Genomic DNA, 26,296 nt, shown 5'->3' with positions numbered 1-26,296 from the left:
GTGCCAGTCCCAAGTGACCTCCGGTAGTGTCCATCTCACGCTGCCAGTGGAGGGACCCACAGGTACCTGGCCTCCAATGTAAGGAGCTTTGTGGACCCCGCTGCAGAAGGGCCGTCCATGGGCATTTTCCAATAAAGCTGTGGTGGCACAGGGAGCCCATGCGTCATCGTGCTCTGTACAGCTTAGCTGGGCTTCCCACTATTTCCTCTTTGGAAACCACCTGAAAGCGCACTCCCTTAAGCAGCTCAGGCTTGAGCTGGTGGAGACAGGCTCAAGTCCTGCTTTCCCAGTGGATGGCTGTGTGTGTCTCCCTCCTCCCCACCTTCCAGAGGTATTCCTCTGGAAATCCGGGGTGTCTGAAATCACTCTTCTCCAGTTACCTGCAATCTTGCTTTGCAGCAAGGCTCCAGTGTAATCAGTACTAAATTTTCTGATGATATACTGCAACGCAGTAAATTACAGCACGATTGGACCTTTTTTCCAGTGTTATTCTGCTGAGCAGTAATTGAAGAGTGCAATAAAGAAGGGTCAAGCCATGTAACTTTTTTCTGATAAATCATATGTGAAATATGCTCAAAGAGTCAACTGCTGATAAAAGAGCGTCTGTAATAGCTGATACACTGCAAGGAACAGAGGTAAAACTTCCCCATCTCGAGATTATCAGAGCAAACAGTTTTCCATGGTGCAGAGACGTGATCCCAGTCTTACGTAGGTAACCCCAGTTCCCCATTCATCCCAACCCATCTGTTGTCTCTTGCCTTGCCAGTTCATTGCAAGTTTGTTAGGTAAATGAACCCTTTCGTTTTGCTCATGCAACTGTCAGGACAAAGCGGTGGGTCTGGACTGGCCGCTCGACACAATCTCAATTCAAAGAGTGAGTCCTTGGAAAAGTATATTTGCTTTACGCTAGTTGTACTTTGCGCTGAGTGTTTACCAGTGGAAAGTTGCAGCCAAGGAGCTTAACTCAGTCTAAAAACTGTAGCTCAAGTCAGGTCTGTGCACCTATGCACATTCTGCTTTGCAAGGGTTTCTGGAGATAAACTGGTGAAGAATTGGCTTAAGATGAACTGATAAAAGGGAAATAGCATTTGCTTTCTGCTCTCTGCATATGTTTAAAAATATGTCTTGGTTTGACAGGCACAGGCTTGAAGAGAAGTCATCAGGTCGGGGAGAGATGGTGGTTTAAGGGAAGAGATGATTGCAGAGGTGGAACTGCAGAAGAGAGTTAGTCATAGCAAGAAGTGACGTTCATAGGTGGTGGATGGAGCTACTGGTGGAGCATTTACTTGTACTGTAACAAACAGGGACTGGCGTGGTTTCCACAGCCCTTCTGAGCGAAGCACTGTAGATACCATGAAGAAACAGGCCTTGCCCCAAAAAGTCTATGCACAAGAAGTGACACAGGGTGCTCTGCCAAGCATGGCAATGAGGAGCCCCTGGCTACCTGCCTGAGCAATGCCCGCTGCCACAGTGGAGCTCAAGGGCCATCCCTAGGCTCTCCAGTGAGTCATTGTGTGACTTTCTGGGTGGCTTAAAGACAAAGCAAAACAAAAACCAAAACACTTGAGAGGCTCAGGTAACACTTGTGGTTGAAAGGGAAGTCACCGCTGTGTCAAGTTTACCAGTCAGGGTTGGTGATATCATCTTTGGTGGAAATCCCCGGGACATTTGCCTCTTCGTCATGCTGACTGGACCAGCATCACTGCCTGGCAAATTACTTTTGGTCACGAATGTGGCTCTCCTTTTTAATTATTTGCTCCTCTTTTTCACTCTGGTTTCCTAAAGCCAAGAGGCTCCGACGGTCATGTATCAGCCTGTCAGTCAACCCCATGTCTAACAACTTCTGAATCCTTGTAACAACTACCATCAAATCAGAAGGAGAGGTGGACGTCTCAGGGGTAATTAAGTTCCCACTTCATGAAAAAGCAATGGCTGCCTGAAGGGGAAAGACCCAAATTTACCCGTTGTCTCTGGGAGACTGGGTGTGTTCGGTGGCTCGGCGCTTCCAGGCCAAGGGCATTTCTGGTATGGTCTTTCCAAATGGCCACATTTCACTAGGGAGAAGTGGCGTTATTTCTGACACAGCTCTCCTCAGATGTGTTGGTCCTCTAAGCTGCAGCGTGGGGGATTTAACCAACATCATGGTGAGAAAATAGGGGTGGGCAAAGCAAGCGTGTGCTTTCGTTTGCAATCACTTTACAGCAGAGTCTGGGGATCTTTTGTAATGTGGAGTTATCACTGCACAACTTACTTATAGGGTTGCATGGCCTAAAAAATGATCCCCCCTCCCTCCCCCTTTTTTTTGGTGCGAAAACAGTCCACATCATTACCCTACTGCCTCCAAAACTGTTGGGTTTAGCTGCCTCAGAGAAATTCTCCAGCTCCTCTGATCTGATCCCCATTTCTTCTTCCCGGGCTGCATGCCTTCTCCTGTGCTTGTACCCCATGTCCCACGGAGGGGTCCCCAGTGCTAGCAAAAGGAGCTCTCCTTGTACAGCCACTGGGTTACAACATATATGAGAGAAAGAAACAAAATCTCGTATCTTATAGGGAACAACTATTAATTTTTGTTGTAATGGCAAGGCTTAGGACTAGCATTACTACAGATGTATTTATATCCTCTGTCCTGAAGAAAATATAAGTTATTCTGAGACATATGCATAAGCAGAGCTGGAGCTGAGCTAGAGCACCATGAACCGCTGGGGAGTTTGTTGCGTGAGAGCGGAGGTGGGTCCCTCTGCTACTCCCTGCACTTGGCCAAAAGGGAATGCCAATCTGAGCTCGCTTGAAAATAGGAAAACTCACCTTCCAACCCAAAAGGTTTATAGCACAGGGTGCCCTGCAGAATAAAGCAATAAGACAGCCCTTGGTCTCATTATTCAACCAGTAAAGGTATGTCACTGCCCCCCCACTATTAAACCTACTGAGGTTTAGTTCAGTTCAGAGCCACTGTCCGGTCAGAAATGAGTTTAAAAAGGGGCTTTGTCGTCCATCAGCAAGGCAAACCCAGACTACAAGCTTGGAAGAGGAGGAAAACATAAAAGAGGGCCATTGCAAGAGGGGTCCAGTGGGAGGAAATCCAGAACCAGGGGACAAGGTATTTGCTAGAGCCTGAAGGAGAGACGATGAGGTCAATCAACCTTTTTTGACCCACGCATTTGGTCCTGGGGTGGGGGGGGGGGTGAGGACGGCCAAGGTTGATGTGAGAGTCAAGGAGAGCCGTGCTTGGCCCAGGAGCTACAGTTAGCTAGTGCATCTTGATTCGTCTACAGCATCTAAAGAATTAGCAAGGACCGAGCATTGGTGACAATAGAACCATTCTGGAGGTGCATCAACGGCCCAAAACGACATCCTGGAAGCAGCGTTTAGTCATTCTCCTGGGGTGGAAATGCAGGCCCTGCGGTTTGATTTTTCAGCTCGGCACGCCATAGGAAAGCTGAGATGAATTTCATGCTTGGAGAATTTTCTGCTTTTAATAATTGATCAAGAGAGAACAGTTGGGCAGAAATGCTTTAAACAGAAACTCGCTGCCTGCGGGCTCTCCAGGCCAGCTTGCCACGCTGAAACCGCTTTTAGTGACAAGACAAAGTCGAGTGGGGCACTGCCTCTGAAAGCCGGGCCCTGTGGTGTGCTGCGGCTAACTGTTAAGGGCTTAGTGCCTCCACAAGCAGGCAAAGGGGATTTCTTTAATCTTCCTGTTTGGAACATCTGGAGCCTGGACTCGTAAAACTTTCCTTGTTACTTTAACCCTTCAGGCCCTTTTTTTGGGACGCAGGGCTATGTGTAGTGGAGCGCTGAGCAGGCGGATCAGCCCAGATGGTTGGAGAAGACCTGCCAGCTCTTATTATCCAGGGCAACTGTGTAAAATCTTCTCATTTCTCAAGCACCATCTTAAAACTCCTGGGGGGATAGGGTACAACAGCTGAACACACTGAGGTATGCCCACACCATCCTTTGCTGGCAGACGGAGCGTCCCTCAGTCGTAACCATTTTAAAGCAAGTGCTAAGCCCTTATTTTATCTCTTTGCCTGGCTCAAAGCTGGTCTGACGGTGGCTACGTGGTTTCTAGTTCAGAGCTGACTCAGGTCCTGCTAACGCCTGGGAATGGGAAGCTCCAATCTGCTGGCAAAAAGCTGTTTCTCCGGTGATGAAATGATCACGGCAGCACAGCGGGCAGCTGGAAGCATGCCCTTGTTGCCCTGCCAGGGCAACAGTAGATATCCTATAATTTTTGTAGATATCCTGTAAAAGTAAAGCTTATTGAGGCTGAAAATACAGCGGAGCAGAGCACAAGTCTTTCGCTGGGAAGCGTCTTGAGCCTCAGCAGCTTGGCTCCTTGCTTGGATTGATTTTTAATGCAGTCAACCCCAACGCTCCTAATCCAAAGCCTTTTAGCTCGCAGAGGTCATGTCGAGTTCAGGAGGCAAACTTCTCACCTGGGGCATAGTTTTGTTAGAGGAAAGCAGATCTCCAGATAGGGACCTGTTTTGTTACCGGAAACAGATCTCCAGATATAGACCTGCTTGTTGCTTGGGAAATGCTGAGAACACCAGAGATGATAGGGGAATTTTGCTGTTTATAGCTCAAAAGCTTAATATTCATTCGACTCCTTCCAATAGAGATGGGCAGGCTGGTAAAACAACCTCAGTTGAAGCAATGAGGGGGCATAGCATTGTGATAAGGCAGAATTCAAAGGTCTGAGTTGGGACTGAAAAGAGGAGATGGTCAACAGGGAGAGAGCAGGAAGCCACAGGGAGCAGTATATCTCAGCCATAAGTTTCTGCTCCAGAGTTTCAGCTGTTTTTTAAAACTCTGTGCTTTGTTCTCCCCTGGGAGGCTCTGCATGGCCTGTGTCCCCTGTGTCTATCAGGGGCTCATGAGCTCCAGTGCTCTTCTGAACACTTGGGAGGCTGCATGGGTGTCTCACGTTCATAAGCAGCACAACTGTCTTGCTCCTCCAATTGCAGGAGAAACTTGAAAATATGAGCTAAGTGCATGCTGAAGGCCCAGAGACTGGAAGGTCAAGGGAAAAAAGATTATTATGAGCTGTCTGGACTTTTAAGTCAGCCTAAATGATCAGGTTGGCAGGGCTTTGCTGGACTCTGGGACTCCTGCTACCCATCTGTGATGAGGGCTTTCTGCTGTGCCATAGCTGCTCTTTCAGTCTCAGGCTTGATGTCCCCAAGGGTAGGCGAGAACTTCTCTGCCAAACTCTGAAACCTCCTAAACTGACCAAGAGTAGAGCCTTCACGTGGTCGCGATGCGCTGTGCTGGGCTGAAGATGGGGGAGGAGGAAAGATGGGGCAATATTATATGTAGACAAAGAAGTCACACTCACTACTTTTATATTTGCTTCCATGTCCCTGAGCACCACATTCCTGCCCCTCCATGTTTTTGTTGCAGAGGTCCTCTTTCAGGCTCTCCCCAGAACCCTAAAGGCTGGCCTTCAAGCTCTGCTTTCGGGATCTGGTCTAGGGGCATGAAATCTCCCTTATATCTCCCCTGCATCTCCAAGTTATTCAGTGGTCCGTGGGTCAAGGCACCAGAGCAAGGGTTCAACAGCCTCCACTCCTCCCGCTTCTTCAGCCTTTCGGCTATGTGGTTGCACCTGAAGTCCCTACCCTGGACCCTGTGAAGAGGATGAACCGTAGACCCAGAAGCATGAAGCTGTGTCAGCCCATGAGCTACCAGGGTAGACCTAAAGGAGTATGGGCACCCCCAGTCAAGCCATTTCTGCCTCAGTTTCCCTTTTGATAAGCTGCAGCAAGAGTAGCATGGAGGACGTCCATGAGTGCTGATCACAAGGGTACCAGGTACTGACTTCACATGTGCAAAGACACCTCCAGCTTGGTCGCTGCTTCCCCCTCTGTGTGGCAAACCCGGAGTGAACCCAGCATTGACTCAGGCGCCAATACTGACCTGCGCGTTCCAGATGAGCCACAAGCTGCTTATCGGCATATCTGCCTTTGACAGCAGCTGGGAAGACTTTCCTCCAAGAACAGGAGTTGTTTATTTTAGAGGCTCCTGATCGCTTCTTCCCAACACCCTCTGCCCACCGCTGCATTCGAGAGGAAAGCCGAGTGGCTTCCCAAAGGACAATACGCCATGGGAAGGATATCTTCAGAAGGTGCATTAGTGCCGCCGCTGCTGCTGCTGCTGGTATTTGCAAAACCACCATGCCAGGAGACTTCAAAGCGGCTATGGCACCCTCAGCTCTGAGGCAGCAGGGAGGCGAAATGCCCTTCCAGTTCAGGCATGCCTTGGAGTTCGCTAGAAAAACCCACTTCTTATTAATCTGCGATTGAAACTGTAATTATGTCATTGCTCTGAACAACCCCATCGACAAGTTTAGGCATGGGAGAACCTGAACACAGGAGGCTGGCGTGTTGTGGGCTGCGCATCTCCCAGGCTGACGGCTCCCTCGCACGCTTGCTATGAAGATTAGTGGGTCTGGCAAAACCCGACGTGCGCTCCATTGTCCTTTCCGATGGGGCCAAACGCGAGCCAGGTCCCGGGGGCAAAGCTGCTTGTGTTCGGTGCCGGCTCACCGTGGCGTGGGGACTGTCCGTGTGCCCTGCTGACCCGTGGAGGATGGTGCTCATCTCCCCAGGGAATAATCAGACCTCCCCCCCCCACCCCCCACCCCGAGGCGTCTTGGTGTGGTGACGGGGCTCACGCGACGGAGGCTGGAACACCCTGGTCCACCCTGAGGCCTGGCTTTTCCCTGGAAGGAAATGCAACGTGCTTCAGAGCATTGCTTTTCCCAGGAATGTCCGCTCCCCGGAGGTCTTCTTCAGGTGTCCCTCTTCCTCCATTAGGATCAAAAGCCTATCCCCAATCCCACGCTTTTCCCTGTTCGCGCGATGAAACGCAGGACACTCATTTCTGCTTTCTCTGATGTTTTGGACCTTATTAAATAACATTTCAAGTGCTGATGTTAATTAAAATTCCTTCTAACCGCTCCCTGCTCACCCTCTTCTTGAAACCCTTCCTTAAAAATCTCATTCATTTTTGGGACCTTCCCAAACTGAGGCACTCCATAACGAGCTTTTTTCCTACTGCTCCTCCATGCCACATGCAAAGAGTGCTAAAATGTGAAGCACCATCTGCATGCGAAGGCTTCTTCTTCATCATCGCCTTATCATTATCATTTTGCCTGTCCTTGGGGGTCCAAACTCGAGATATATGGAAAGGATCTGGATAGTATTTATCATCTCACTCATTGTTCTTTATCTGTGCCAGGAACACAAGAATACGTACTAGCGATGGATATATAACATTACACAAAAACAGTTCTTTGGCATTTGGCGTCATTACTGCGTATGTCTCTTTGAAAGATGACATTTTAGAAACTGAGCTCTCATCTGCTCTGCACGGACATTAAATATCCCGAATAATGTCTATAAATTCCCCAGGTTTTTTAGTTAGTAAGCTCTATTCTGGGTTTTTAGGCTATTGCATGTGCAGTGTATGTACCCTTTTGACGTTTCATTAGCCTTCATGGAGGAGAAGACCTCTTCCCTGCAGAAAGACTGGTATGCAGACAAAGAGAAAAATGTTAAATAATTGAGACATTCCATTAAATTTCAAAATTCCACTCAATCAAATAAGAAAAATTACTGAGTAATAGAAAATGGGGCTGGGAGAGATTGCTGAGGATCATCTAAGCCATCCCTAAACCCAAGGGCAATTTAGGTATCCTTAAACCATCTGTGTGATGGTTGTTTGTCCAACCTGTTCTTCACGCTCTCAGATGAAACTCTACTATTTTTCAGGCAATTTATTCCAGGCCTTAATTATCCCTTCAGTGGCAAATTTCCCTCTGTTATCCAGCCTGCATCTTCCTTACTGCAGTTTAAGCCCAGGACTCCTTAGTCTTTCCCCTGTGATTATGAAGCGCTTATTTCCTTTCACTCTGTAGCTGTCTTTTATGATTTTGAGGACTATTACTCTGTCCCTTCTCTGTTTTCTTTCCTCTAGACTAAACAACCCCAGATCCTTCAAGCTTCCTTTGTAAGGTATTTTCTAGTTTTCTGAGCAGTCACTTCCAGAAGCCCTCTATTACTAATCCACCATTTATTAGTATATCATGATCTAGCATTTATGATGTATTATTTATTCAAGATAAACACTGTGCATTATTATTATTTTTTTTTTAATCATTGTAGATGTTGGCCAGTTACCTGCCAATTATCACTTCACAGTGGTGGTGGATGGGAGTGCGAAAAGCAGCTATTCCCAGTAACAAATAGCAATAGGACAATACGGGCTTTTTTTATAAGATACTCTTATTCAGATCTCCAGGCCACCGCTCAGATGTGCTCGAGCGGCTGGGTCACCAAAGGGATGTGAAATGCCACCAGAAGTCTGTGGTTCTTCTGAGGACTGCGTGGTTTGGGGGAACCTCTGCTTCAGTCCTGACCTGCTGGCTCCAGGGGGAAGTCACGGAGTGAAATGCTGAGATTTGTCCTGCTGGGCTTTAGGCAAAAGCTGGGGAAGGGGGGGGGGGTGCGAGAAGGAACCCCTCACTTTGTGTAGAAAAAAGACAATTCTAGGAATAGTGAATTCCTCTTGGGACAGTAATTTAACTGCGTGTTGTACTTCAGGCGGGGGAGCGGGTATTTGGGGCATCGGCTCTTTGAGAAGAAGGGTGTTTGGGCAGCCTCACACCTTGGCGAGATTGCACCGGAGAGACCGTTTGCCTCCAAGCCTCAGCAACCTTTTTTTTTTTTTTTTTTTGGTCGCTGAGCACTTCTTATCCATTTTGAAAAGATGTTTTTTCACTGCACAGGATTTTTGATAAGCGAAAGTGTTTTGTGTTATTTGATGCAATTAGCTCTGCGTATGCAGTCGACTCCACTGCAGATAAGGGCCCTGGCATTGCAGAAGCAGCATCGCCAGTGAGATAAGCCACAGCCATTTGCGCGCAGCGCGTTTCCATTTCAGATTTCCGCCTCATGGAAAAGGTCAGACCCTCCACTGGAGGAAACGGGTCCGGTCCTAGCGAAATGTGCGCAGTTAGGAATATTTTTTCAGTCGAAGAGTCGGCCTAGGGTCTTTAAAATAAACTACCAGATTGTCACGTGTGCACCGTGTGGCTGCTAAGAATTTTTTTGAATGCAGAAAGCGATTTTTGAACCAAGACAATGCATTGTGTGTGCGTGTGTGTGTGTGTGTGTGTGTGTGTGAAAGGTACATCTTCAGCGGCGATGTTCGTATGCATTGCAGGCTCTATGCTAAAGAGCTCCTCTTACTCCCCTGTAGATTTTAATTCAGACCATCCGATACGTGCTAAACACCTAACCTAACCTTGCCTCTGACAGCGATGCCGCCATGCTTTTTTGGCTCAGTAGTCAAATTTTCCAAACCTGCAGCAGGGAGGACGCGGAGGAGGCTTTCGGATACGACACCCAGCGCCTTGGCCCTGCAGCCCGGTTTTCCCCTCCCCGCACCCGCTTCCCGAGACCTTTGCTCGGCTTCATCCCGGCCGTTTAGTTTTAATTAAAGGCCTTTATGCCTAGGCTGCCGCTGGCCAGCTGTGGGACGAACTGGGTGGTCCCTAAGCGTCGTGCCCGCCTGGTTTTGCCTCTTCCAGCCCCTTTTTTGCTGTTGCAGGTAGAGGAGGGGGAACGGCAGCGTTGCCCCGTTTTTTTGGAGGAGGAAGGGAAAGGAGAGGAAAGGAAAAAGGAAAGCAGTGGGGGAGACGGGTGGAAACGCCGCGCCGCAGCCGCGGGGGGCAGCCCGTGGCCGCCGTTCTCCTCCCTCCGCCTCCTCCGCTCCCAGAAGAAACGGGATTTACAACCCGCACGCGTGGAGCCGCGGGGCCGGGGACGGAGCGGCGTTTCCTGGAAACGCAGCAAAGGCTCCGGGAAACCAGGCGCAGACGCGGCGAGGGCCGAGATGGGCGCGATAAAAAAGCCCTTGGCGGCAGCGGGCTCCGCCGCCGCTGGCGCGACGGGCCGGGAGGCAAGCGGGCTGGAGCGGGGCCAGCCAGCGCCGAGATCGTATCTGACACCTCCGAGGCGAAACAAAGCAGCCCGGGGACCCCGGGGAACCTGGGATGACCCCGCGCCGCGGCAAGGCCGGACGGCGCCGGCGGTGAAAAGCCGCGGGAGCAGCGCGGCGGCTACGGCCGCTCGAGGCCGCGCCGCTCCAAGCAGCGCGGGAAACGGGGTCGCGGCCGGACAGCCACCCGAAGGAGCACGGAGAGCAGCTTAAAAAAACACCCCCGGCATGCCCAGGGATATATTATATATATATGTATATAAAATATGCATGTGGGTATTCCCGGGGGGGGGGGTTTCGGCGCCCCGCTGAACCCCCCCTCCCCACCCCGCCGGTACCGCAGAAGCAATCGCAAGATTTGCACCGCGGGCATCGACAGCGAGATGCGGACCCCCAGCAATTGCTCCGGCTGAAGCCTTGGCCGGGTATTGCACGGGGCCGGGGTGGCGGCGAGGGGCAGCAGGCGCCGGGTGTCCTGCGGAGTCCCCGGCTGACTCCCCCGCGCGGAAAGCGCTTCGGTGCCGTGACGTCTGGGCTCCCTTCCAGGTCCGTCATGGGACTCCGAGTAAATCCCTCCGGGGCAATCCGATCCCCAGGACGCCGGGCACCTCTCGCTCAGGTTACGGAGGGTTTTCCAAAAAGCTCGCCCGCCGTTTAGGGCTCCGGAGTTCATTGACAGTCCTAGGCGCTCCCGCAAATTTGCACCGCTAATTAGCGGGAACGCTGCAATTCAGCCAGCCAGGCTGCGCTTGCAGCGGCACGAAATGGGCTGAACTCCTCCGCACAGGAACAAGGCCCAGCGGGGATAAGACAACTTTCCACCTCATGCAGATAACCTTGGGTTCGATTGCTATAATATACGGGGGGGGGGGAACCCACCCCCTCCTGCCTAGTCCCCCACAAATAACAGAGGTTATATAGCAGCCGGGAGACGGTAGCAGTTTTTATTTCACGGCGCATCAAGACTCGATGACGAAATTCTGTCTGAGGCTTCAGGGAGACAAAATTACACGTTTCCCAGTAGTCCTTGAATGGCTATCAAATGTGTCAGAGTTATAAGCCAGCCTAGAGGGACTTTTTCTCCAGTAGCTCCTGTTCCAGGAAATGAGTCTGCCCCGCGCATTCCCTAAATTTGTCAGCGATCGAAGCGAGCATCTTTGTCAAAAAAAAAAAAAAAATCAGTGCGTCCTTTTCGGTAAAGTTTCAAGTAGCTCTTGAGTAATTTAGGAGGTGAAATAACCACGCGGGCAAGTCTCCCATCTGTTCCTGGAAGGGACAAGCGGAGCGTTGGGAAACAGGAGCCGCTCGCAGGAGCGCTGCATTGCCGCCTGTCCCCGTGCGGCGCCGCGAGGGGTTAGGGCTGCAACATCAGCACGCAACTCAAAAGTACCGGTTATGAGTCACGTTCCTCAAGCAGCGAGCGTCGAACTGCTGGCCGGGAGGTCGGAGGTGAGGAACTGCAAGCCAGACGGTGTCTGGTCACAAACAGGGTCCCAGACGTGGCTCTCCGTTTCTGGTTCTGGGGGCTCCTCTGAAGCCTGGTTTGGCCACCAGTGACTGGACGTTATTCCTATTATCATAGGGAAATTTAGGAAGGAAGAGACTTCTAGACCAGCCGGCTGCTCAGACGGTCTTAGTAGACTATGCAAAACCAGTTTCAGACTTTCAGCCCGCAGCAAACATGACAAGGTCTCCGCAAAGGCTGCCTGCGGTCAGGAGTTACTGGTGACCCATCGGGAACCGGGGGGCCAGTGCAGGCATGGAGCAGCATGGGACCACCTTGCTGCCCAAAGGTGGTCTCCGGCATGGGGCTGCAGATGTCCTTTGGCCAAACCCCCCCTACCCCCAGCAGAGAGCCAAGTCCTCCGTTTTTCCAGGCCGATGCTTGGGACCGCTCATGACCAGTAACAGTAGAGCATCAGGAACCTCAATGCTGAGCACGGGGTGGAAGTGGTGCTTGGGGACAACTACGTGGCCAGAGCAAAAACCATGCTGAGGGTGGTCCGAGCAAATCTGCAGCAGGAGATAATGGCTTTCTAGTGCTGGGGTGCACTCCTGGCCACTTTGGATGTGCCACCACTGACGGAGCTGAGAGCCCAGCCACCTCTGCGCTGGCAGGTGAAGCACATCCTTGGATCCGAGGCCGCCTGGCAGGTTTTGGGGCCACCAAATTCACCCAGGCTCCATGCTGGGGTGGCCATGCATAAAGGGATAAGCGCCGGGCCCGTACGAACCCCTCAGCCTATACAAACCCCTCAGCCATGCCGGGGAGCTGGCTGGAGGCCCAGGGAGCCGATGCGGGACAAAACGGTGCCGAAGAGCGCTCGAAGCGGTAGAGGAGCAGCCGAGCATGCTCCAGCACCTGGGAACCTTCCCAGATGCACTTCAATTTTCCAGTACAGCCCTTGAGGCTACCTCCAGCAGCTCTCACAGCGTCATACCACCTAGAGGACTCCATTTTCCCCCTTTGCCTTCCCTTCCCTGGGACGGGTCATTAGGACAAACACTGGGGTGAGGTAGGGGCAGTTTGGGAAAGGACTGGGAAAGCTACCCAGAAACAAAAATCCAAGATGAAATAAGTGACCGTGGCAGTGTTTGGGCCATGCAATGCAGGAGCAAAGTGGCCCTCGTGTCTGCGGCAGCATCTCAGGGCCAGCAGTGATGGCCCTGGGTGCCTCTCTGGGCTGGAGATGGCTCTGCAGATCTGTCACAGCATCAGTCGGTGCTCATTTTCTTAGCAGCTCGCTTGGGATTTGATGTCCACAGGCAGCTGGGCTGTTTTTCTTTCTTTTAATTGAAAAAATGGAAGAAGAAGGCTGGAGAGAGGCACGTCTGAGCCGCCGGCAGGACTGGGCCGTGGAGGTCGGGAGAGGCAGCGCCAGACCAAGTCCAGCCGAACTGGAAATATTGCAAGAGGATCCTCTTCGGCGGCGCCCCAGCGTTTCCACGCAGACGAGGAAGTCACGCTCCAGCAAAACCATAAAAAGAACAACTTAAAAAAAAAAATTCAGGCCCCCTCCCCCGCCAGCCTTCCTCCCCGTGAACTTTTTCGAACTGGGAAAAAAAAAAAAAAGCAAAACAGGGCCGGGTTCAGCTTCAGTTCAAGTCGTAGATAAAGTTCAGCCTTGTTCTAATTTTATCTCGGTGGTTCCCACCGTTCCCAGCAGAAAGCCGCTCCACCGAAACGCCTGGGCGCCCCGAGCCCGCGGCGCCGGACCCCGCGTGCCGTGCGAAGCTCAGCCGATGCGGCCGCACGGGAAGACCGGCGGTGCCGCTGCCGCACGCTCCGGCCACCGAGCATCTCTGGCCGGGGCCACCCGGAGGATTGCCGGACGTGCAAGGGCAAATCCACGTCACATCCCGGACTTGTAAGCCTTCGCCTGGGTTTCCCCCCCCCCCCCCCCCCCCGCTTTTCCCCCCCTCTCCGCTGCTTCCCTTAGGAACAGACCTTTGATCCAGTGCCACGCAGGCAATTAGTTAAACTGGAGAAGAGGGTAATTAGGGGAGCAATTGGGAGGAACCGGCTACGAGAAAGGAGGCTATGGGCTGCTCTGGAGGGAGAACACAGGACCAGAGGGGACCACAGACCTGCCTAGGGCATCGTCTTCATGGACCTGCGAGCATAGCCAGGAGAGCAAAGAGCTTCTTAAAGACAGTGCTGGCATGGGGAATAGGAACATCCTAACCAACGGAGCAGGGATATTTGGGATTAGCCCCCCTGAGGAGCCCCGTTGCTTCATCCAAGGGTCCCTCGGAGGCCCTCATGGGATGCATCCAGCGAACCGGCCCGGCCCTCCCTGGGCTCAGGCTTTATTTTTGCCTTTGTAGCGGAGATTTCGCTGTCATCCAAGGCTCCCCCATTGCAATAAACGACGCGTGGCTCTCGGGACGAAAATAACTGCCACCGCAGCACCGTTTTCACTCTGGTCACAGAAAAAACAGCAGTGAGATTTTGCGAGGACTATATAGGTGGACGTGCCCATGCAACTATGGTGAAAACAGTTCAGCTCTACTCCAAGGGAGAGGGGGGCGATGAGCACTTGCAATCTCTGCACGCGACACAATCGTCTTCCGAATGCTTCTCGCCCCCTTGAAAAACCAGACTGCCTCTTGTCTTTAGGAAATCAGCACAAAACTTTGCTTCCTAATACGACCCCGTCTGCTTCATTTTTGTGCTTTAAAAGAAGAGCAAGGTAGCCCTGCAAACTAGGGTTCGACTTCTAGCAATCATTGTAAAACACAGCCCTCGGGATAGAAGTTGCCTTAGCTGTAAGCCAGTACGTGCGCTATATTTCACAACCTTTGCCGTCTTTCTCTCCCCAGAGTAAGATTTTACAGCATTTGCCCTCAAACCAGTTTGTCCTAATACAACCCGCAGCCAGGTTTTTGTAACCCATCCGCTGACACACCTTTAATCATCTCTCCCTCTCCCCCTACCCCGGTTCCAACATGTTTCGCCTCCGACCCTCACCAAAACTGGGCTCTCCTGGCTTCTCCTCGCTCTGCAGCAAGTGCAAAATCGCCGCTCTCCGGCACCGGCTTCACCAAAACGGAAACTTCTCACAGGAACGCGCAACGGGAAGTTGTTGAAAAGGTCTGGGCTAATCAAGTCAAAACACTGTGTTTAAATGTTATTGCTACAGCAATGTAACACACACCGAAGTGAGATGCTTTGCTTGGTGAAAAGCTCGGGCAATTGAGGACGGAACGGAATCATGACATCTCGGCATTCCTCTTGAGGGGGACTCGGCATTTTGGCGGCATGTCCCCCGGGTACGTTCACCCTAGAAACACAGGGCAGCTGTTTCACAGTGAGGACAATTAGAGCCACTCCCCAAGAGCTCTAAGTGGCTTTTGCATTCCTGGAAATGGTTAAAGAAAGAGGGGATTTTTTTTTTTTTTTCCAGAAGGTCAGGAATTAATTTGGAGAAGTCCTGTGGTTTGCAATAGCCAGAAAGCTAAACTGAATCGTCACTTGCTGTGCAAGTCTCTGGCTTTATAATTAACGATCGCAGCGGAGGATCCAAAAGGAAGAGGCCATCTACTCTTGCCATGTGTGTTATTACTATTATTGTTGTTCTGCTTGTTATTAATGCTGTGATAGCACCCAAAGCTGAAGAGCTTGTTCCTCAACCATGGAAAAAATGCTTCTGGTGTCCAAAGAACCTACAACCATCGGAAATCAACACAGTAATTAACGGACATTATTTGCTGCCAAATGGCTTTGGCAAAAAAAATCGCGTGGTTGCAGTGAAACAATGAGGCTCAGCCCTTGCGCCAAGGGCGTTCATACAGCAGGGTATGGTGACTCATCTCCAGCACAGCGACGGTGGGACGGGGCTTGTTCAACCCGCCGGGCGCCGAGCCCCGATGAAGCGTACCAAGATCCCCCCGAATGAGTCACGTCGTTACCCAGCTTTTGCCTCTTTTGAGCCTTTTGCAAGGCAAAAACGAAGGGTTCAGCCGTGTGAGGGGGGCGAAGGCTGGGTGCACGGGCACATTTTGGCCCCGTTTTTGTTCGGTTGTGCCGAGATCCCACTGGCATCTTTGCTCTAGGGTGATGGCTCCATGGTGCCATCTCTTGCTCTGGCCAACTCCGGGCACAGTGATTCTTGGCGAGGAAAATCGCTTCCTCGCTGTCCCTGACACTAAAGAAAGAAAGCTGTTAACAAATGCAGCCCCAGAGAAGGGTTTAATTACAAAGGCAGAGCACTGGCGCTGTCCCATCCTGCCTGGTAACGTTCTGTTTTTACTTTTGCCAAAGCAATAATCATTTAAGCTACATTTCTGCGCGTGAACACGGCAGCAATGCCATCGCATTAAGTGTGAACTCGCTTTGTCACTTAGATGGGATTTATCTTTGTTACTCGCTTTGCCGCTTGTGCGAGCATTTAAAAGCTCGGTCATTATTCACTATTAGAAGCGGAGCTGTTGGGAAAGTAAAACATCCTCGCTCTTTGCAGGTTTGCCGTGTTTTAGAAAAGCAAAGTGAACTTGCGATGATTCATGGGGTTTCTTTACTTGCTGCTCTCTGGGTTTCTGGACGCTGCTAGAGACGCACAGAAATATTCCTAAAATATTTCAGAACTGCAGCAGTGACCATTGATCGGCTCCAAAAAGTCTCATCTTTGCTACATGTTGTTTTCTCATTTAAAAAACTCCTGCTGTCCAGGAAGAAATTTGTCTCGCTCGCTGCAATACTCTCTCCTGCCTGGTTGATGCAGTGACAGAAGTCACAGGAACAGTCCAGGAGTGCATAAAAGTACCATGACAGAAACGACTCCTCGTTGAGTCGGCTTTTCAGTAGATAAGGGGAGATAACGCAACCCAGGTTATTGTTTTTCTCCATGCTGTTATCCAAATAACCTCGAGTATGGCGATCATCTGCAGAAGGACTAAACAGGCCTTTTATCTTCTCCAGCGTGAGAGTGGATACTTTCATCATCAGGCTATGGGCAGAATAGTGTCCATAGCATGAGCAATGGGCCAGAGCATGGATTTGGGAAATGGCACATGTAGACTAAGAGGGCTATAGCCTACCATGGGAAGATGCCTGGGGAGGCAACAGGAGGTCTGCAGATGCTCCTTCACTGGAGGTTTTAGAAGTAAGTTAGCCCAACGTCCCCTGAGAACAAGGCCGGCTGGTTGGTCCTGCTTTGGGCTGAAAGGGTGGACTAGCCACCCTTGCACTCCCTTTCAGCTGTGTTTTTGGCGAGTAACACCACCTGGTAGGTCACAGCATGTGATGGTTCCCCACCTCCAAGCTGTGGCTGCCTCCAGCCTTGAGGTGGCTCACAGGCTCGGAAGATTCACTCGCTGATGCCTTGGATCCCTCATGCCAGTTCGGCTGTGCCCCAATGAGCTCCAGGAAAGCCTGCTTGCAGTTTGGAGGTGTTTACTGGTTGTCACCTCCGTCCTGGGATACGCTTGCTATCTTGCAAGCCACCACATCAAATCTGCTGCCTTTCGGTGCAGCTACATCCCCAGAGGTGGGATGTGCAGCCCACCTGCCTTATCTTCAGTAAAAGACCAGCAAAGCCTCCTGCATTTTAGTGCCAGGGAGTTTTGGTCATAGCCACAGTTGATCCTCTTGACCATATATCAGTGTTGGCTCTGGTAAACAGTGAGTAGAGGGAGCTCCTGCACGGTCCTTGGGACACTGCCGATTTGCAGCTTGGCCAAGACTTCTGCTTACAGAAGTACAAAACCTGTTTGGAGATAGGGCTGCATTCCCCTGGGAATCACAGGCTAATTCCAGCGCAAATCTCAGCGTGGATGTGTTTTACATTTGCATGTCCAAAATGTAGTATCGGCAAAGACAGTCATCTTCAACCAGCCCTGCATGGCAACCAGTATGCAAACCCAGGTGTGGAGCAACACCACGTCCCCAGGAAGGGGACATTGCCTGGGAGCATGGCACTGGGGAACTGCAGCAGAGACAGGCTACTGGTAGGAAATAAAATACAAGGGGTTAGGAACACGCACAGAAAGCATCTTAGATTGCTTCAGTTACTGTAAGGCTTTGGCATCTTTTCCCAGCTGCATCGCAATGATCTACGAGCGCATGCGTGGTCACGTACGGGATTTTGCAAGAGAGAGTGGCAACTTCTTAAGAAGCAGCAAGTGGATAACCTGTAATTTTCTGACGGTAGCCCGAGAACCTGATGACACATGCACAAAAACCACTTACTTCGAGCGACCTGTGCTACCAAGTGCAGGTTCCTGGGCAAGCTCATGCATTTCAATTAACTGAAAACTATTTCTAATTGACTGCAGCTAGACCGAAAAGGGTTTTCCAGAGGAGACTTCTTAGTGAAACCGCAGGCTTTCTTTTTTTAAGCAGATTGACTTCCTGCTGGATCATCCTTGCTGATTTGGGGTCGGCATTAGTGCTCAGTGGGGAGAAGCCGGCACTAGGAGGTTGCTGCTTTTGCAGCAACTCGCAGTCAGTGGGAGATGGGCAGACATGAAGTTGAGCCCTGATGGCCAGCTCTAGCGCCCAGATCTCTCTGCTTGGGGCAGGATTTCCCTTTTTGCAGCTCTCTAAGTAACGAGATGAAGTGCTGAATGTCACGGGAATAACCTGTCCTCCACGACACATGCCCGGGGTTACAGCACAAAGATGGATTTTACTAGCAAGAGGAGAGCAAATTGCTTCTTTAATAATTTACGTGGGCCATTCGCAGGGAGTCAGGTTGGTGATATGGCTGCTGTCAGAAAGTCCAGTTTGTTCCTGGAAATTTGGCTGACTCCATGCTCCAGCCAGAGAGACCAGAGGGGGCTGCTTTTTCCTGTCAAAAACAGGCAGCAGGGACTTGGTGGGGTCTGGATCAAGGCGAAAGGTTAAAACATAATAATCCATGCAACATGTTAAACTGATCTCCGCCACAGCCAAATACATGAATACATCAACGTAATCAATACAGAGGAAGGGGCCAAGAGCCAGATGCTATGTGTGCCAAGTTCACCGCAGTTCCCACATGCTGGGAAGCAGCATTCAGGGCCTGGCTCAGCACCATTTAGCTCAGCGAGAACCCAGCTCAACACTGTCCGGCGCAATGAGAGCCCAGCTCAACAAGAGTGCAGCTCACTGCTGTTCAGTCCTACAAGAGCCCAGCTCAACATCCTCTGGCTCAATTTGAGAGCTCGGCTCAATGCCGTCCAGCTCATTGAGCGTCAAGCTCAATACCATCCAGCTCTACGAGAGCCCAGCTCAACACCGTCCAGCTCAACGTAAGCCTGTCTCAATGCTGTCTGGCTCAACGTGAGCCTGGCTCAACACTGCCTGTCTCAACACCATCCAGCTCAACGTAAGCCTGTCTCAATGCTGTCTGGCTCATCGTGAGCCTGGCTCAACACTGCCTGTCTCAACACCATCTGGCTCAATGAGAACCCAGCTCAATGAGAGGCCCATTCAATGCCGTTTAGCTCAACGAAAGCCCAGTTCAACACCATCGAGCTCACTGACAGCCTGGCGCAACAACATCCAGCTCAACAAGAGCACAGCTCAACACTGTCTAGCTCAAGAAGAGCCCAGCTCAATGCCATCTGGCTCATTGAGAGCCTTGCTCAATGCTACCCATGTCAGCACCACTCCTGCAGCTGAGCTAGCATGCGGGTTACGGCCCCCTACTCTCTGAACAAGGTACGAGCGTCTTGCGGTGGCTCGCACACCCCGTCTCCTGGAATTAATTTCTTTGTCAAAGAACGTGCCTCTGGGCTGAGGGCTGCTTCAGCCAGTATGCTGAGCCTTTGAAGGCTGGGCTTCCCCAAGCCTGCTGCAAACTCAGCCTGGAGACAAAAAGGCTCCTGCTGACAGCTGAAATATGGTCGCTCCTCCTCAGCCCGCACAGTCACTGCCCAGTGACACCCACAGGATATAATACCCAAAGGCTTGATACCCAAACATGGCCTCCACTCATGAGGACAAAGCAGGGCTGTTCCAGGTGAAGGGTAGCCTGCTGCTCAGCTGGTTGCAGCCTAGATTTTGCAGGCTCTGCCTTGGCTATTTCCCAGTCATTAGCAAGTGATGGCACCACCCACCTCCCATGCTTGCATCCACACCGTTGTCCCCACTATTTCCTATTCCCAGGGACAACCTTCCCCAGCAAACACTTCCAGTTAGTCTAATACAGCAAAGCAGGTACCTTTGGCTCTCCATCAGGTGCCATGGTGGCAGTGGGAGAGGAGGCTGGTCCATCCAGAGTCTCGGTGAGGAAACGCCGAGGTGAAATGGTGGCTCACCGAGCGCAACGGTCCGGGCACGTGGGGCAGCTGCTTTGCCCTGGGCTCTCGCAGGAACGGGAACAAACACCCCTGTGCGGGGTGGCAGAAATAAGAAGGCAAAGGAAATGTCCAAACATTGATTTTCATATTTATTCTGTGATCGATGTCACAATTCACCATAATAGTTGTACTATTTGTCATCCGTTTAGATGAAACCACAATATAATAAAAATGATAGTTTCGGCAAGTGAGGTTTTGCAAATATTAAACCGCAGACTTTTACAACAGCAACGAAAATGTGCAAACACCTCCCCAAAATAACGAACAATATCCCCCCAAACCAACAAAAGAAAACCCTGACGCTGAGGTATTTAGTCACGCTCTCAATCGCCACCGAAGCCGCCGGGGGCAAGGGAAGGCTTGGCCGGCGGCGGGCACGGAGCTGGGATGAGAGACACAACCTGGTACCCGCTGGCCTCTGGGACCCTCCGCGCCAGCTCCCCAGCCTCCCACCGGACCTCGAGCCCCATCCACAGCGGTGATACCCTGGGGCCTGATGCCCTCGCGCTGCCCCCCGCGTGGTGCTTAGTCCTCCTGCCGAGGCCTGCGGCCAGGCAACCCGCCGGGAGGGCAGGATCCGACCTTCTGCTGCCGTTCGAGTCAGATGCGGCTAGTTTCTTTTTTTACTTCTGCCTCCGTTCCCAGCCAAACAAAATAAAAAAAATCTCTTCAGACCACCAAAACTGATAGCACATACCAACAAAGAGATGGTGAAATGTCAAGCTTTAAACATTTATTACTCAGATGATGCATTTTATAGCATACAGTGGGTCTGGATGTTCTATAAACAAGACTGAATTGCCACAAAGAGTTATTGGCTCCCTTGTTTTAACAGTCTCTGAAATGCTGAAAATGATGATTTTTTTTTTTTTTAAATCTAGTATGGATATCTAGTCTTTATTCTCCCCCAAACCTTTTTCCTTTTTTTTTTTTTTGTTTTAAAGCGCTTAGTTTAACAAACCTGATTAAATTAAAAATGTTGCTTTTTTCAAATGCAAATAAATACATAAAAAAAATGAATTGCTAGCGTGAAGTCTGTGTTCTGCAGGACACCACAGCTCCCTTGGCTATTGATAGTTAAAACCTTTAGTGTCATTCCTCCTGAAAAATGCTAGAAGTATCACTGGGACTGGCTAATAGCTAACACCGAGAAGAGCAAAATTAGTGTGAAGCTGTAAAATACCCAGCGGGGAAATAAAAATCATATTTAAGATTTTGAGAGACTTCCAAGTGAGGGATGTTATAAAAATAAGCACGAAAATAAATCATAAGTTATTCTGACAAGTTTTCCTTCTAAGCCATCAATCATGCCAAGAATAGATACTAATTAATCTCCTTTGGGAGAAGAGGGGAACCGAGCAGATTGCTTACTTCACCATTTTTTCCCCTTTTTCATTTCACCTCCATACAAATGAGTCTTCTCCAGACAGAGGTGCAATCCCTCATGGGGAAAGGCGTGAACCACTTTGCAGAAAGGCAAAACCTTTGGTTCAGAAATAATTTTGCTAGGAATGAGGCGAATTGGACACAGTACGGGTTCTGGCAGAGGACTAACCACTGCGTGGCTCGGCATACCGTGAAGCTGCTCTTCATCTGAGCGCCTCTGTAAAGGAACAGTGATTCGCACGCTCACGTCCACCAGCCCAAGGTTTGGCCTGACACGGTTTTGGCCCAAGGAGGATAGTCTCCTCCTGGCTGATTTAGCAGTAGGGGGGCAATATCTGAAGCCCCCCAACCAGGTACACTGAGAAGCAAAGAGCAAATCTGCTTAATAACTGATGAGGAGATGTACGCGGTGGCTTCATACCTTCAAAAATCCACTTGATGCACCTTACAGAATTATACTCTTTGGCGACCTTTTCTAAAGAATGCCAAAAAAACAGAAGAAAGCACTCAACAATTTCTCTAGGTGTTCTCCTCAGGCATCACCTACAGAGATAAGTGAGACTCCCCTAATCCTACTGCACCAAAACAACTCTTTTAGGAGGTGTTGCCAACGCGGCGTGCCTTCCCCAGTGGGCGATACTGGCACCAGTGAGTCACTGGCGACATTTTCCCCTTTGGACGCAACCTTCAGGCGTGGCCGCTGGATTCTGAAACCAAATCCAAGGAGAAACCTCAGACCAGAGGCAATACTGGAGGGGAGTCACTTGTTTGCAATGGTTAATGACACCTTATGTACGCTGGCTTGTCACCGATGAACTTAAAAAAAGATATGATTGGCAGCACAGACTTTCACGAAAAAATACATTTTTGGTCAACATTTAGATTCTTACGCATCAATGGAGCAACCGAAGTACTCTATTACGAAGCAGTTAATGTCTGAATGAACGTGTGTTAATGAAATGCTGGAGATAAATCACCGACATTTAAAAAGGACAGATTTCACATAAGAAGAAATTCTTAGATGCTGCCTAAAGATTGGGAGAAATCCCAGCACTGAGGCTTCATGGCCCGAATCTGGTCATCTTGGGTTACGGGACTGTACCTCAATGGCAATCTCAACTACAGGAAAAACTGAATAAACCCTCATGCCTGGCAGCGGGGAAGCACTTAAGTAGAATTATTGTCATGAGGCTTGCACTTTGCCTCTGAATGCCTCCTAATGCAGTGCCGGGTGAAAATTCAGGTTTTAGAAACAAAATCTCCAGCTCTTCTCCAGGCTTTTTTTTTTTTTTGTCTTCTTTCACTACATTCAGAGATCAAATAAGGGGGAGAGTGGAAGAGGGAAGCTGCAGAATCCACAGTCCTGACTGCTCCATGGTTCAGGAAGAGGAGAACTGGCAGCCGCCAGAGGATTTACTGCCCTAGCTGGTTGCTGGTAGGCTCTCTGGCACACGTACCTGTCAGGCTGTGCCTGCATTACATTTTTCTGTACTTTAAAAAAAAAAATCAAGACAAAATTGTTTTTAAGGTCTTCTCCCAGGGTCTGAAAAAGTAGCAACAACTGAATAGATACAACTCCTAATTAACGCTTTAGACTGGCTGTGTCTAATTTACAGGAAAGCAGGAAAGGCCAAAAGCAAAGGACGCAATCCTGATCCTCACAATACTGATGGGTTTTGCTGCTTTGATGAAGTTCAGCTTCCCAGAGATATTTACTGTCAACCAGTCTTGCCTTTTGACAGCAGAACTAATGGAGCTGATCTAACACAAGTGGCTGTCTTCACCATGCTAATCCCCCAGGCATCTCTGGTTGATGCTACAACCTAGAAATTAGTCTTTCCAGAGATGTCCAGCACGTTAGATTATTTTGCTACACTCCTGATAGACATGAAAATTGGAGTTTCTGTTCCCTGCAACATTTTCTCTGGCTTCATGTATGGATTAGAAGAGGTATCAGCAGACAATCAGATGAAAAGTTCAAATAGTACTGAACCATACAACACAGATTCTCTCCTCCTGCAGCGTTTTCTCTGTCGGAAATTTCTGTCCCTCAAATTCTGCCATGTACTGCACGAAAGCTTCTCCCCATTACAGACAGAGCAGTATCTTCATATGGCACCCTAGGAGATACCGAACATCCAGAAAAACCTGGCCGAAATCTTGGTTCTTTTCAGTAAGCTGGCAGAAATTCAGCATCTCTGTTGGAAAAATAGGTTTAGTGGTGGAGTTCAGATCCTGACTGTCTGGAGCTGAGCGCCTGGCTCGGGTCTGCGTTCAGGCAAAGCCATGCTCCGCTTCCATGGGGTGGAGAGAATTCCCTTCTTACCAAGGCAAAGGAAAGTACATTGAACAATAGGAAGAAATGGAGAGAAAGAATCGGAGTATACTCCAACCACACATGTATGTGTTTCAAGCCCTCATCCAACCACAAACTGTCTTTGCAGCTTTGTGTGTCTTGTAAACTCTGAAATTCCTAAGTGGGTTCCTAGACCTGCAGTGACACTGAATTCAGGTAGGTGCCACAAGCGAATCTTTGCTGCATGACCCCCTCGACCGGTGATCAGTCAGATGGGCAAGATGGGATGGCGGGGTTATGACTTCCCTTGCTCGCCTTCCACCGTGTAGATCAAAAAAAGGGAAACTTTCACCCCCTAGCTCTGTTAGACTTTGTCAAAATAAGCACCAGAAGTGATTTAGTAAGTAAAAGCATCGATAAAGAAGCAAATAAGGAAATTACCAAGTCCTGACATTTCCTGGTCACTCTTCAGGAAGTGAAGTCATGGCTTGGCAAACCCCTCCTGACCAACAGAGAGCTGCCGAAATGAGCAACTTCAAAGCATGTCTCAAACACAGGGCTAGAACGGGTCTCCAAATCCAGAAATAAATCCAAATGAGTTAACAGGACTTAGAAATCTGGTTGAAGTTAGTCTGAGCGCAAGCAATAGGCACCAGGCTTTCACCCCTCCTAGAACATATCGCTTGCCTCGTGCTACACATGACAGGACCAGATCCTGCAACCTGCTGAACATCTGCTTCTCCAGTCCATATTGCTGGGAGTTTAAGGCATCAGCCTGCTGCAGGCCCAGAGTCGTGGGAAGTGTTTGGAGGGCAGCTTTGCTCTTCTCAGAAATTACAGACTTTGGCCAGAACAGAGACTTCATAAACCAAACACACAGAAGCTGCCAGTTCTCTGCCCAACTTGCGGAAGCTTTGGGACTAGTGCTCATCTCCCCAGCCTCCTCTAGCCCTCGCCCTCGCTCCTCGCCGTTGGCACTCCCTGCGCACTGCCACCCTCTTAGCACGTTCCCATGCCATGAGACTCGCTCCCTCCAGGACGCGCTATCAGTAAGACTACGCAGACAGCTCCACGTTCGAGCCGCCACCGCACAACGCAAATCTAGAAACACCAGGTAGGAAATTCAGCTACTTAGAAGCTAGGCTTGAAACCTGTATTTTTGGCTTTTCTTTATGCCATAAGCGTCTCGTCTTCTCTTTACCAGTTTCCAAAGAAGAACATCAAGTCTTCATTTTTTTCCCTTGCCCTGTACATTATTCGGCCCAACTATAACAGGCCTGGTTTTAAATGTATAATTACAACCGTGACAGTAATTACAATAAAGCACTCTTTCGACAGAAACAAAAAAATTACAAAAAAAAAAAATGGATTACAGTTTAGTGGATGAGGGATGCTGTGACTTTAACAGCAAGAGCAAACAGCCGCAGGGCTCCTGTGTTTCTTGGAGTTACCAGCTTGGAGCAGACAGTTTTCCTTACTCTAATAGGTTACTGGCAAGATAACTGTGGCTACGGTACTTCTACAGTGGCTTTTGGACTTCTTCAAAATCCTCCTTCCACTTTCGCATCTTCACGTAAACCATTTCTGAGCTCACGTGACAGTGTCACTTCCACGTTTCCAAGTCGATCGCAACTGTCCGTCCCAAATAAAATAAAATAAAATAAAAACGACTACGAAAAAGAAAACCCAGTGCAAATACAAATCCGTCCTACTCTCAGATCCGGTTTTGGAGGGGTGGAGGATAGAAGGAGCGGAGGTGGGGACAGAAGGTCGAAGACAAGAGGAGGGGAGAAGAAAGAATGAAAGCCTCGCTCGACAAAAGCCCTCGATTGCCGGCGTCTGGCGCAGTGCGTGGCTCGCTTTGTCCGCCCGGGACATCTGCTGCATGCTGTCTCCCGCCGGCTGGTGAGGGCAAGCCGGGAGAACGGCGTGCAAACAATACGAGCCCGCACTTCTCGCTTTTCAGCTCCTCCGTGTCCTTTCTGCGGCCAGACAATAACACGGCGGGACGCGCTGCTGCTTGAGCAATGATTTCATAAAAGAAACCCGAAGACAAAAACGCGGCAGGGAAGAGGGGTGGCACTCGGCGACACGGCTGAAAAGAAACATGCTTCTCCCTCCCCACCCCACGAACGTATTCTTAAGCATGCTGGGGGTTGTCTCCTTAGGTATGGAAATCGGAAAGGTCCTCGCTTCCCGCTCTGCTGCGATCCCGTTGCCTTTTAAGGTGCATGTCTTCTGCTCGCCCCCCGTCCGCCTGCCCTCGCCCGGCGCCTCAGGCCGTCAGTTTTTGGATGGTCTTGTTGTAGTACTGCGTGATGGTGGGTGTCAGCGGGTTCCAGGTGTTGGCGTGCAGCTCGATGACCTCCAGCAGCAGCGAGCGCGTCAGCATGGACTCCGAGGGGCACAGCATCTTGTCGCGGGCGATGGCCAGCAGCTCCGTCATCATCTCGGGCAGCTGCTCCTCCAGCAGCCGGCCGGTGCTTTGCAGCTGCCGGGAGAGACGGGGCGAAAGCCGTGCGTTAGCGTGCAAGTCGCCGCGCCAGCTTTCATTAGAGCTTAGTTTTACACCTCTGCCCAGTGTGACTCGGGTGGCAGCTGGGGCTTGGCGCGTTGGGGATGGAGCAGGGGACGGGACAGGGAAGGGTGAGGCTTGGCTGACGGGAGCGGGACCCTCTGCCTCGCGGGGACCCTCCTGGGTTATTAAAGGGGGAGGACGAGCGCCGAGCTGCAGGCGGGCATACGGCGCCGCTGAAAAAGCAACGCTGGCTGGAGAAAAGCGGCAGCGGAGCTACAGATGGTGCGGTGGTTGCTGGCGGCTAA

General features: G+C 50.5%; 1 protein-coding gene across 17 annotated transcripts in view; it reads right to left on the bottom strand.

The window, feature by feature from the left end:
• Positions 1-19,867: 19,867 nt before the first annotated feature.
• CTIF (cap binding complex dependent translation initiation factor) overlaps positions 19,868-26,296 on the bottom strand; it is a 212,650-nt gene continuing 206,221 nt past the window's right edge. For all 17 annotated transcript variants that reach the window (XM_068927875.1, XM_068927877.1, XM_068927878.1 and 14 more), the window contains one exon: positions 19,868-25,964. In XM_068927875.1, the coding sequence (XP_068783976.1) occupies positions 25,749-25,964 (216 nt within the window). In that variant the 3' untranslated portion in view covers positions 19,868-25,748. The remainder of the gene's footprint in view (positions 25,965-26,296) is intronic.

Source organism: Struthio camelus, chromosome Z, assembly GCF_040807025.1.
Source record: "Struthio camelus isolate bStrCam1 chromosome Z, bStrCam1.hap1, whole genome shotgun sequence".
Lineage (NCBI taxonomy): Eukaryota > Metazoa > Chordata > Aves > Struthioniformes > Struthionidae > Struthio > Struthio camelus.
Note: the sequence above shows the minus strand (reverse complement) of the source record. Positions and strands in the feature narration are given on the sequence as shown.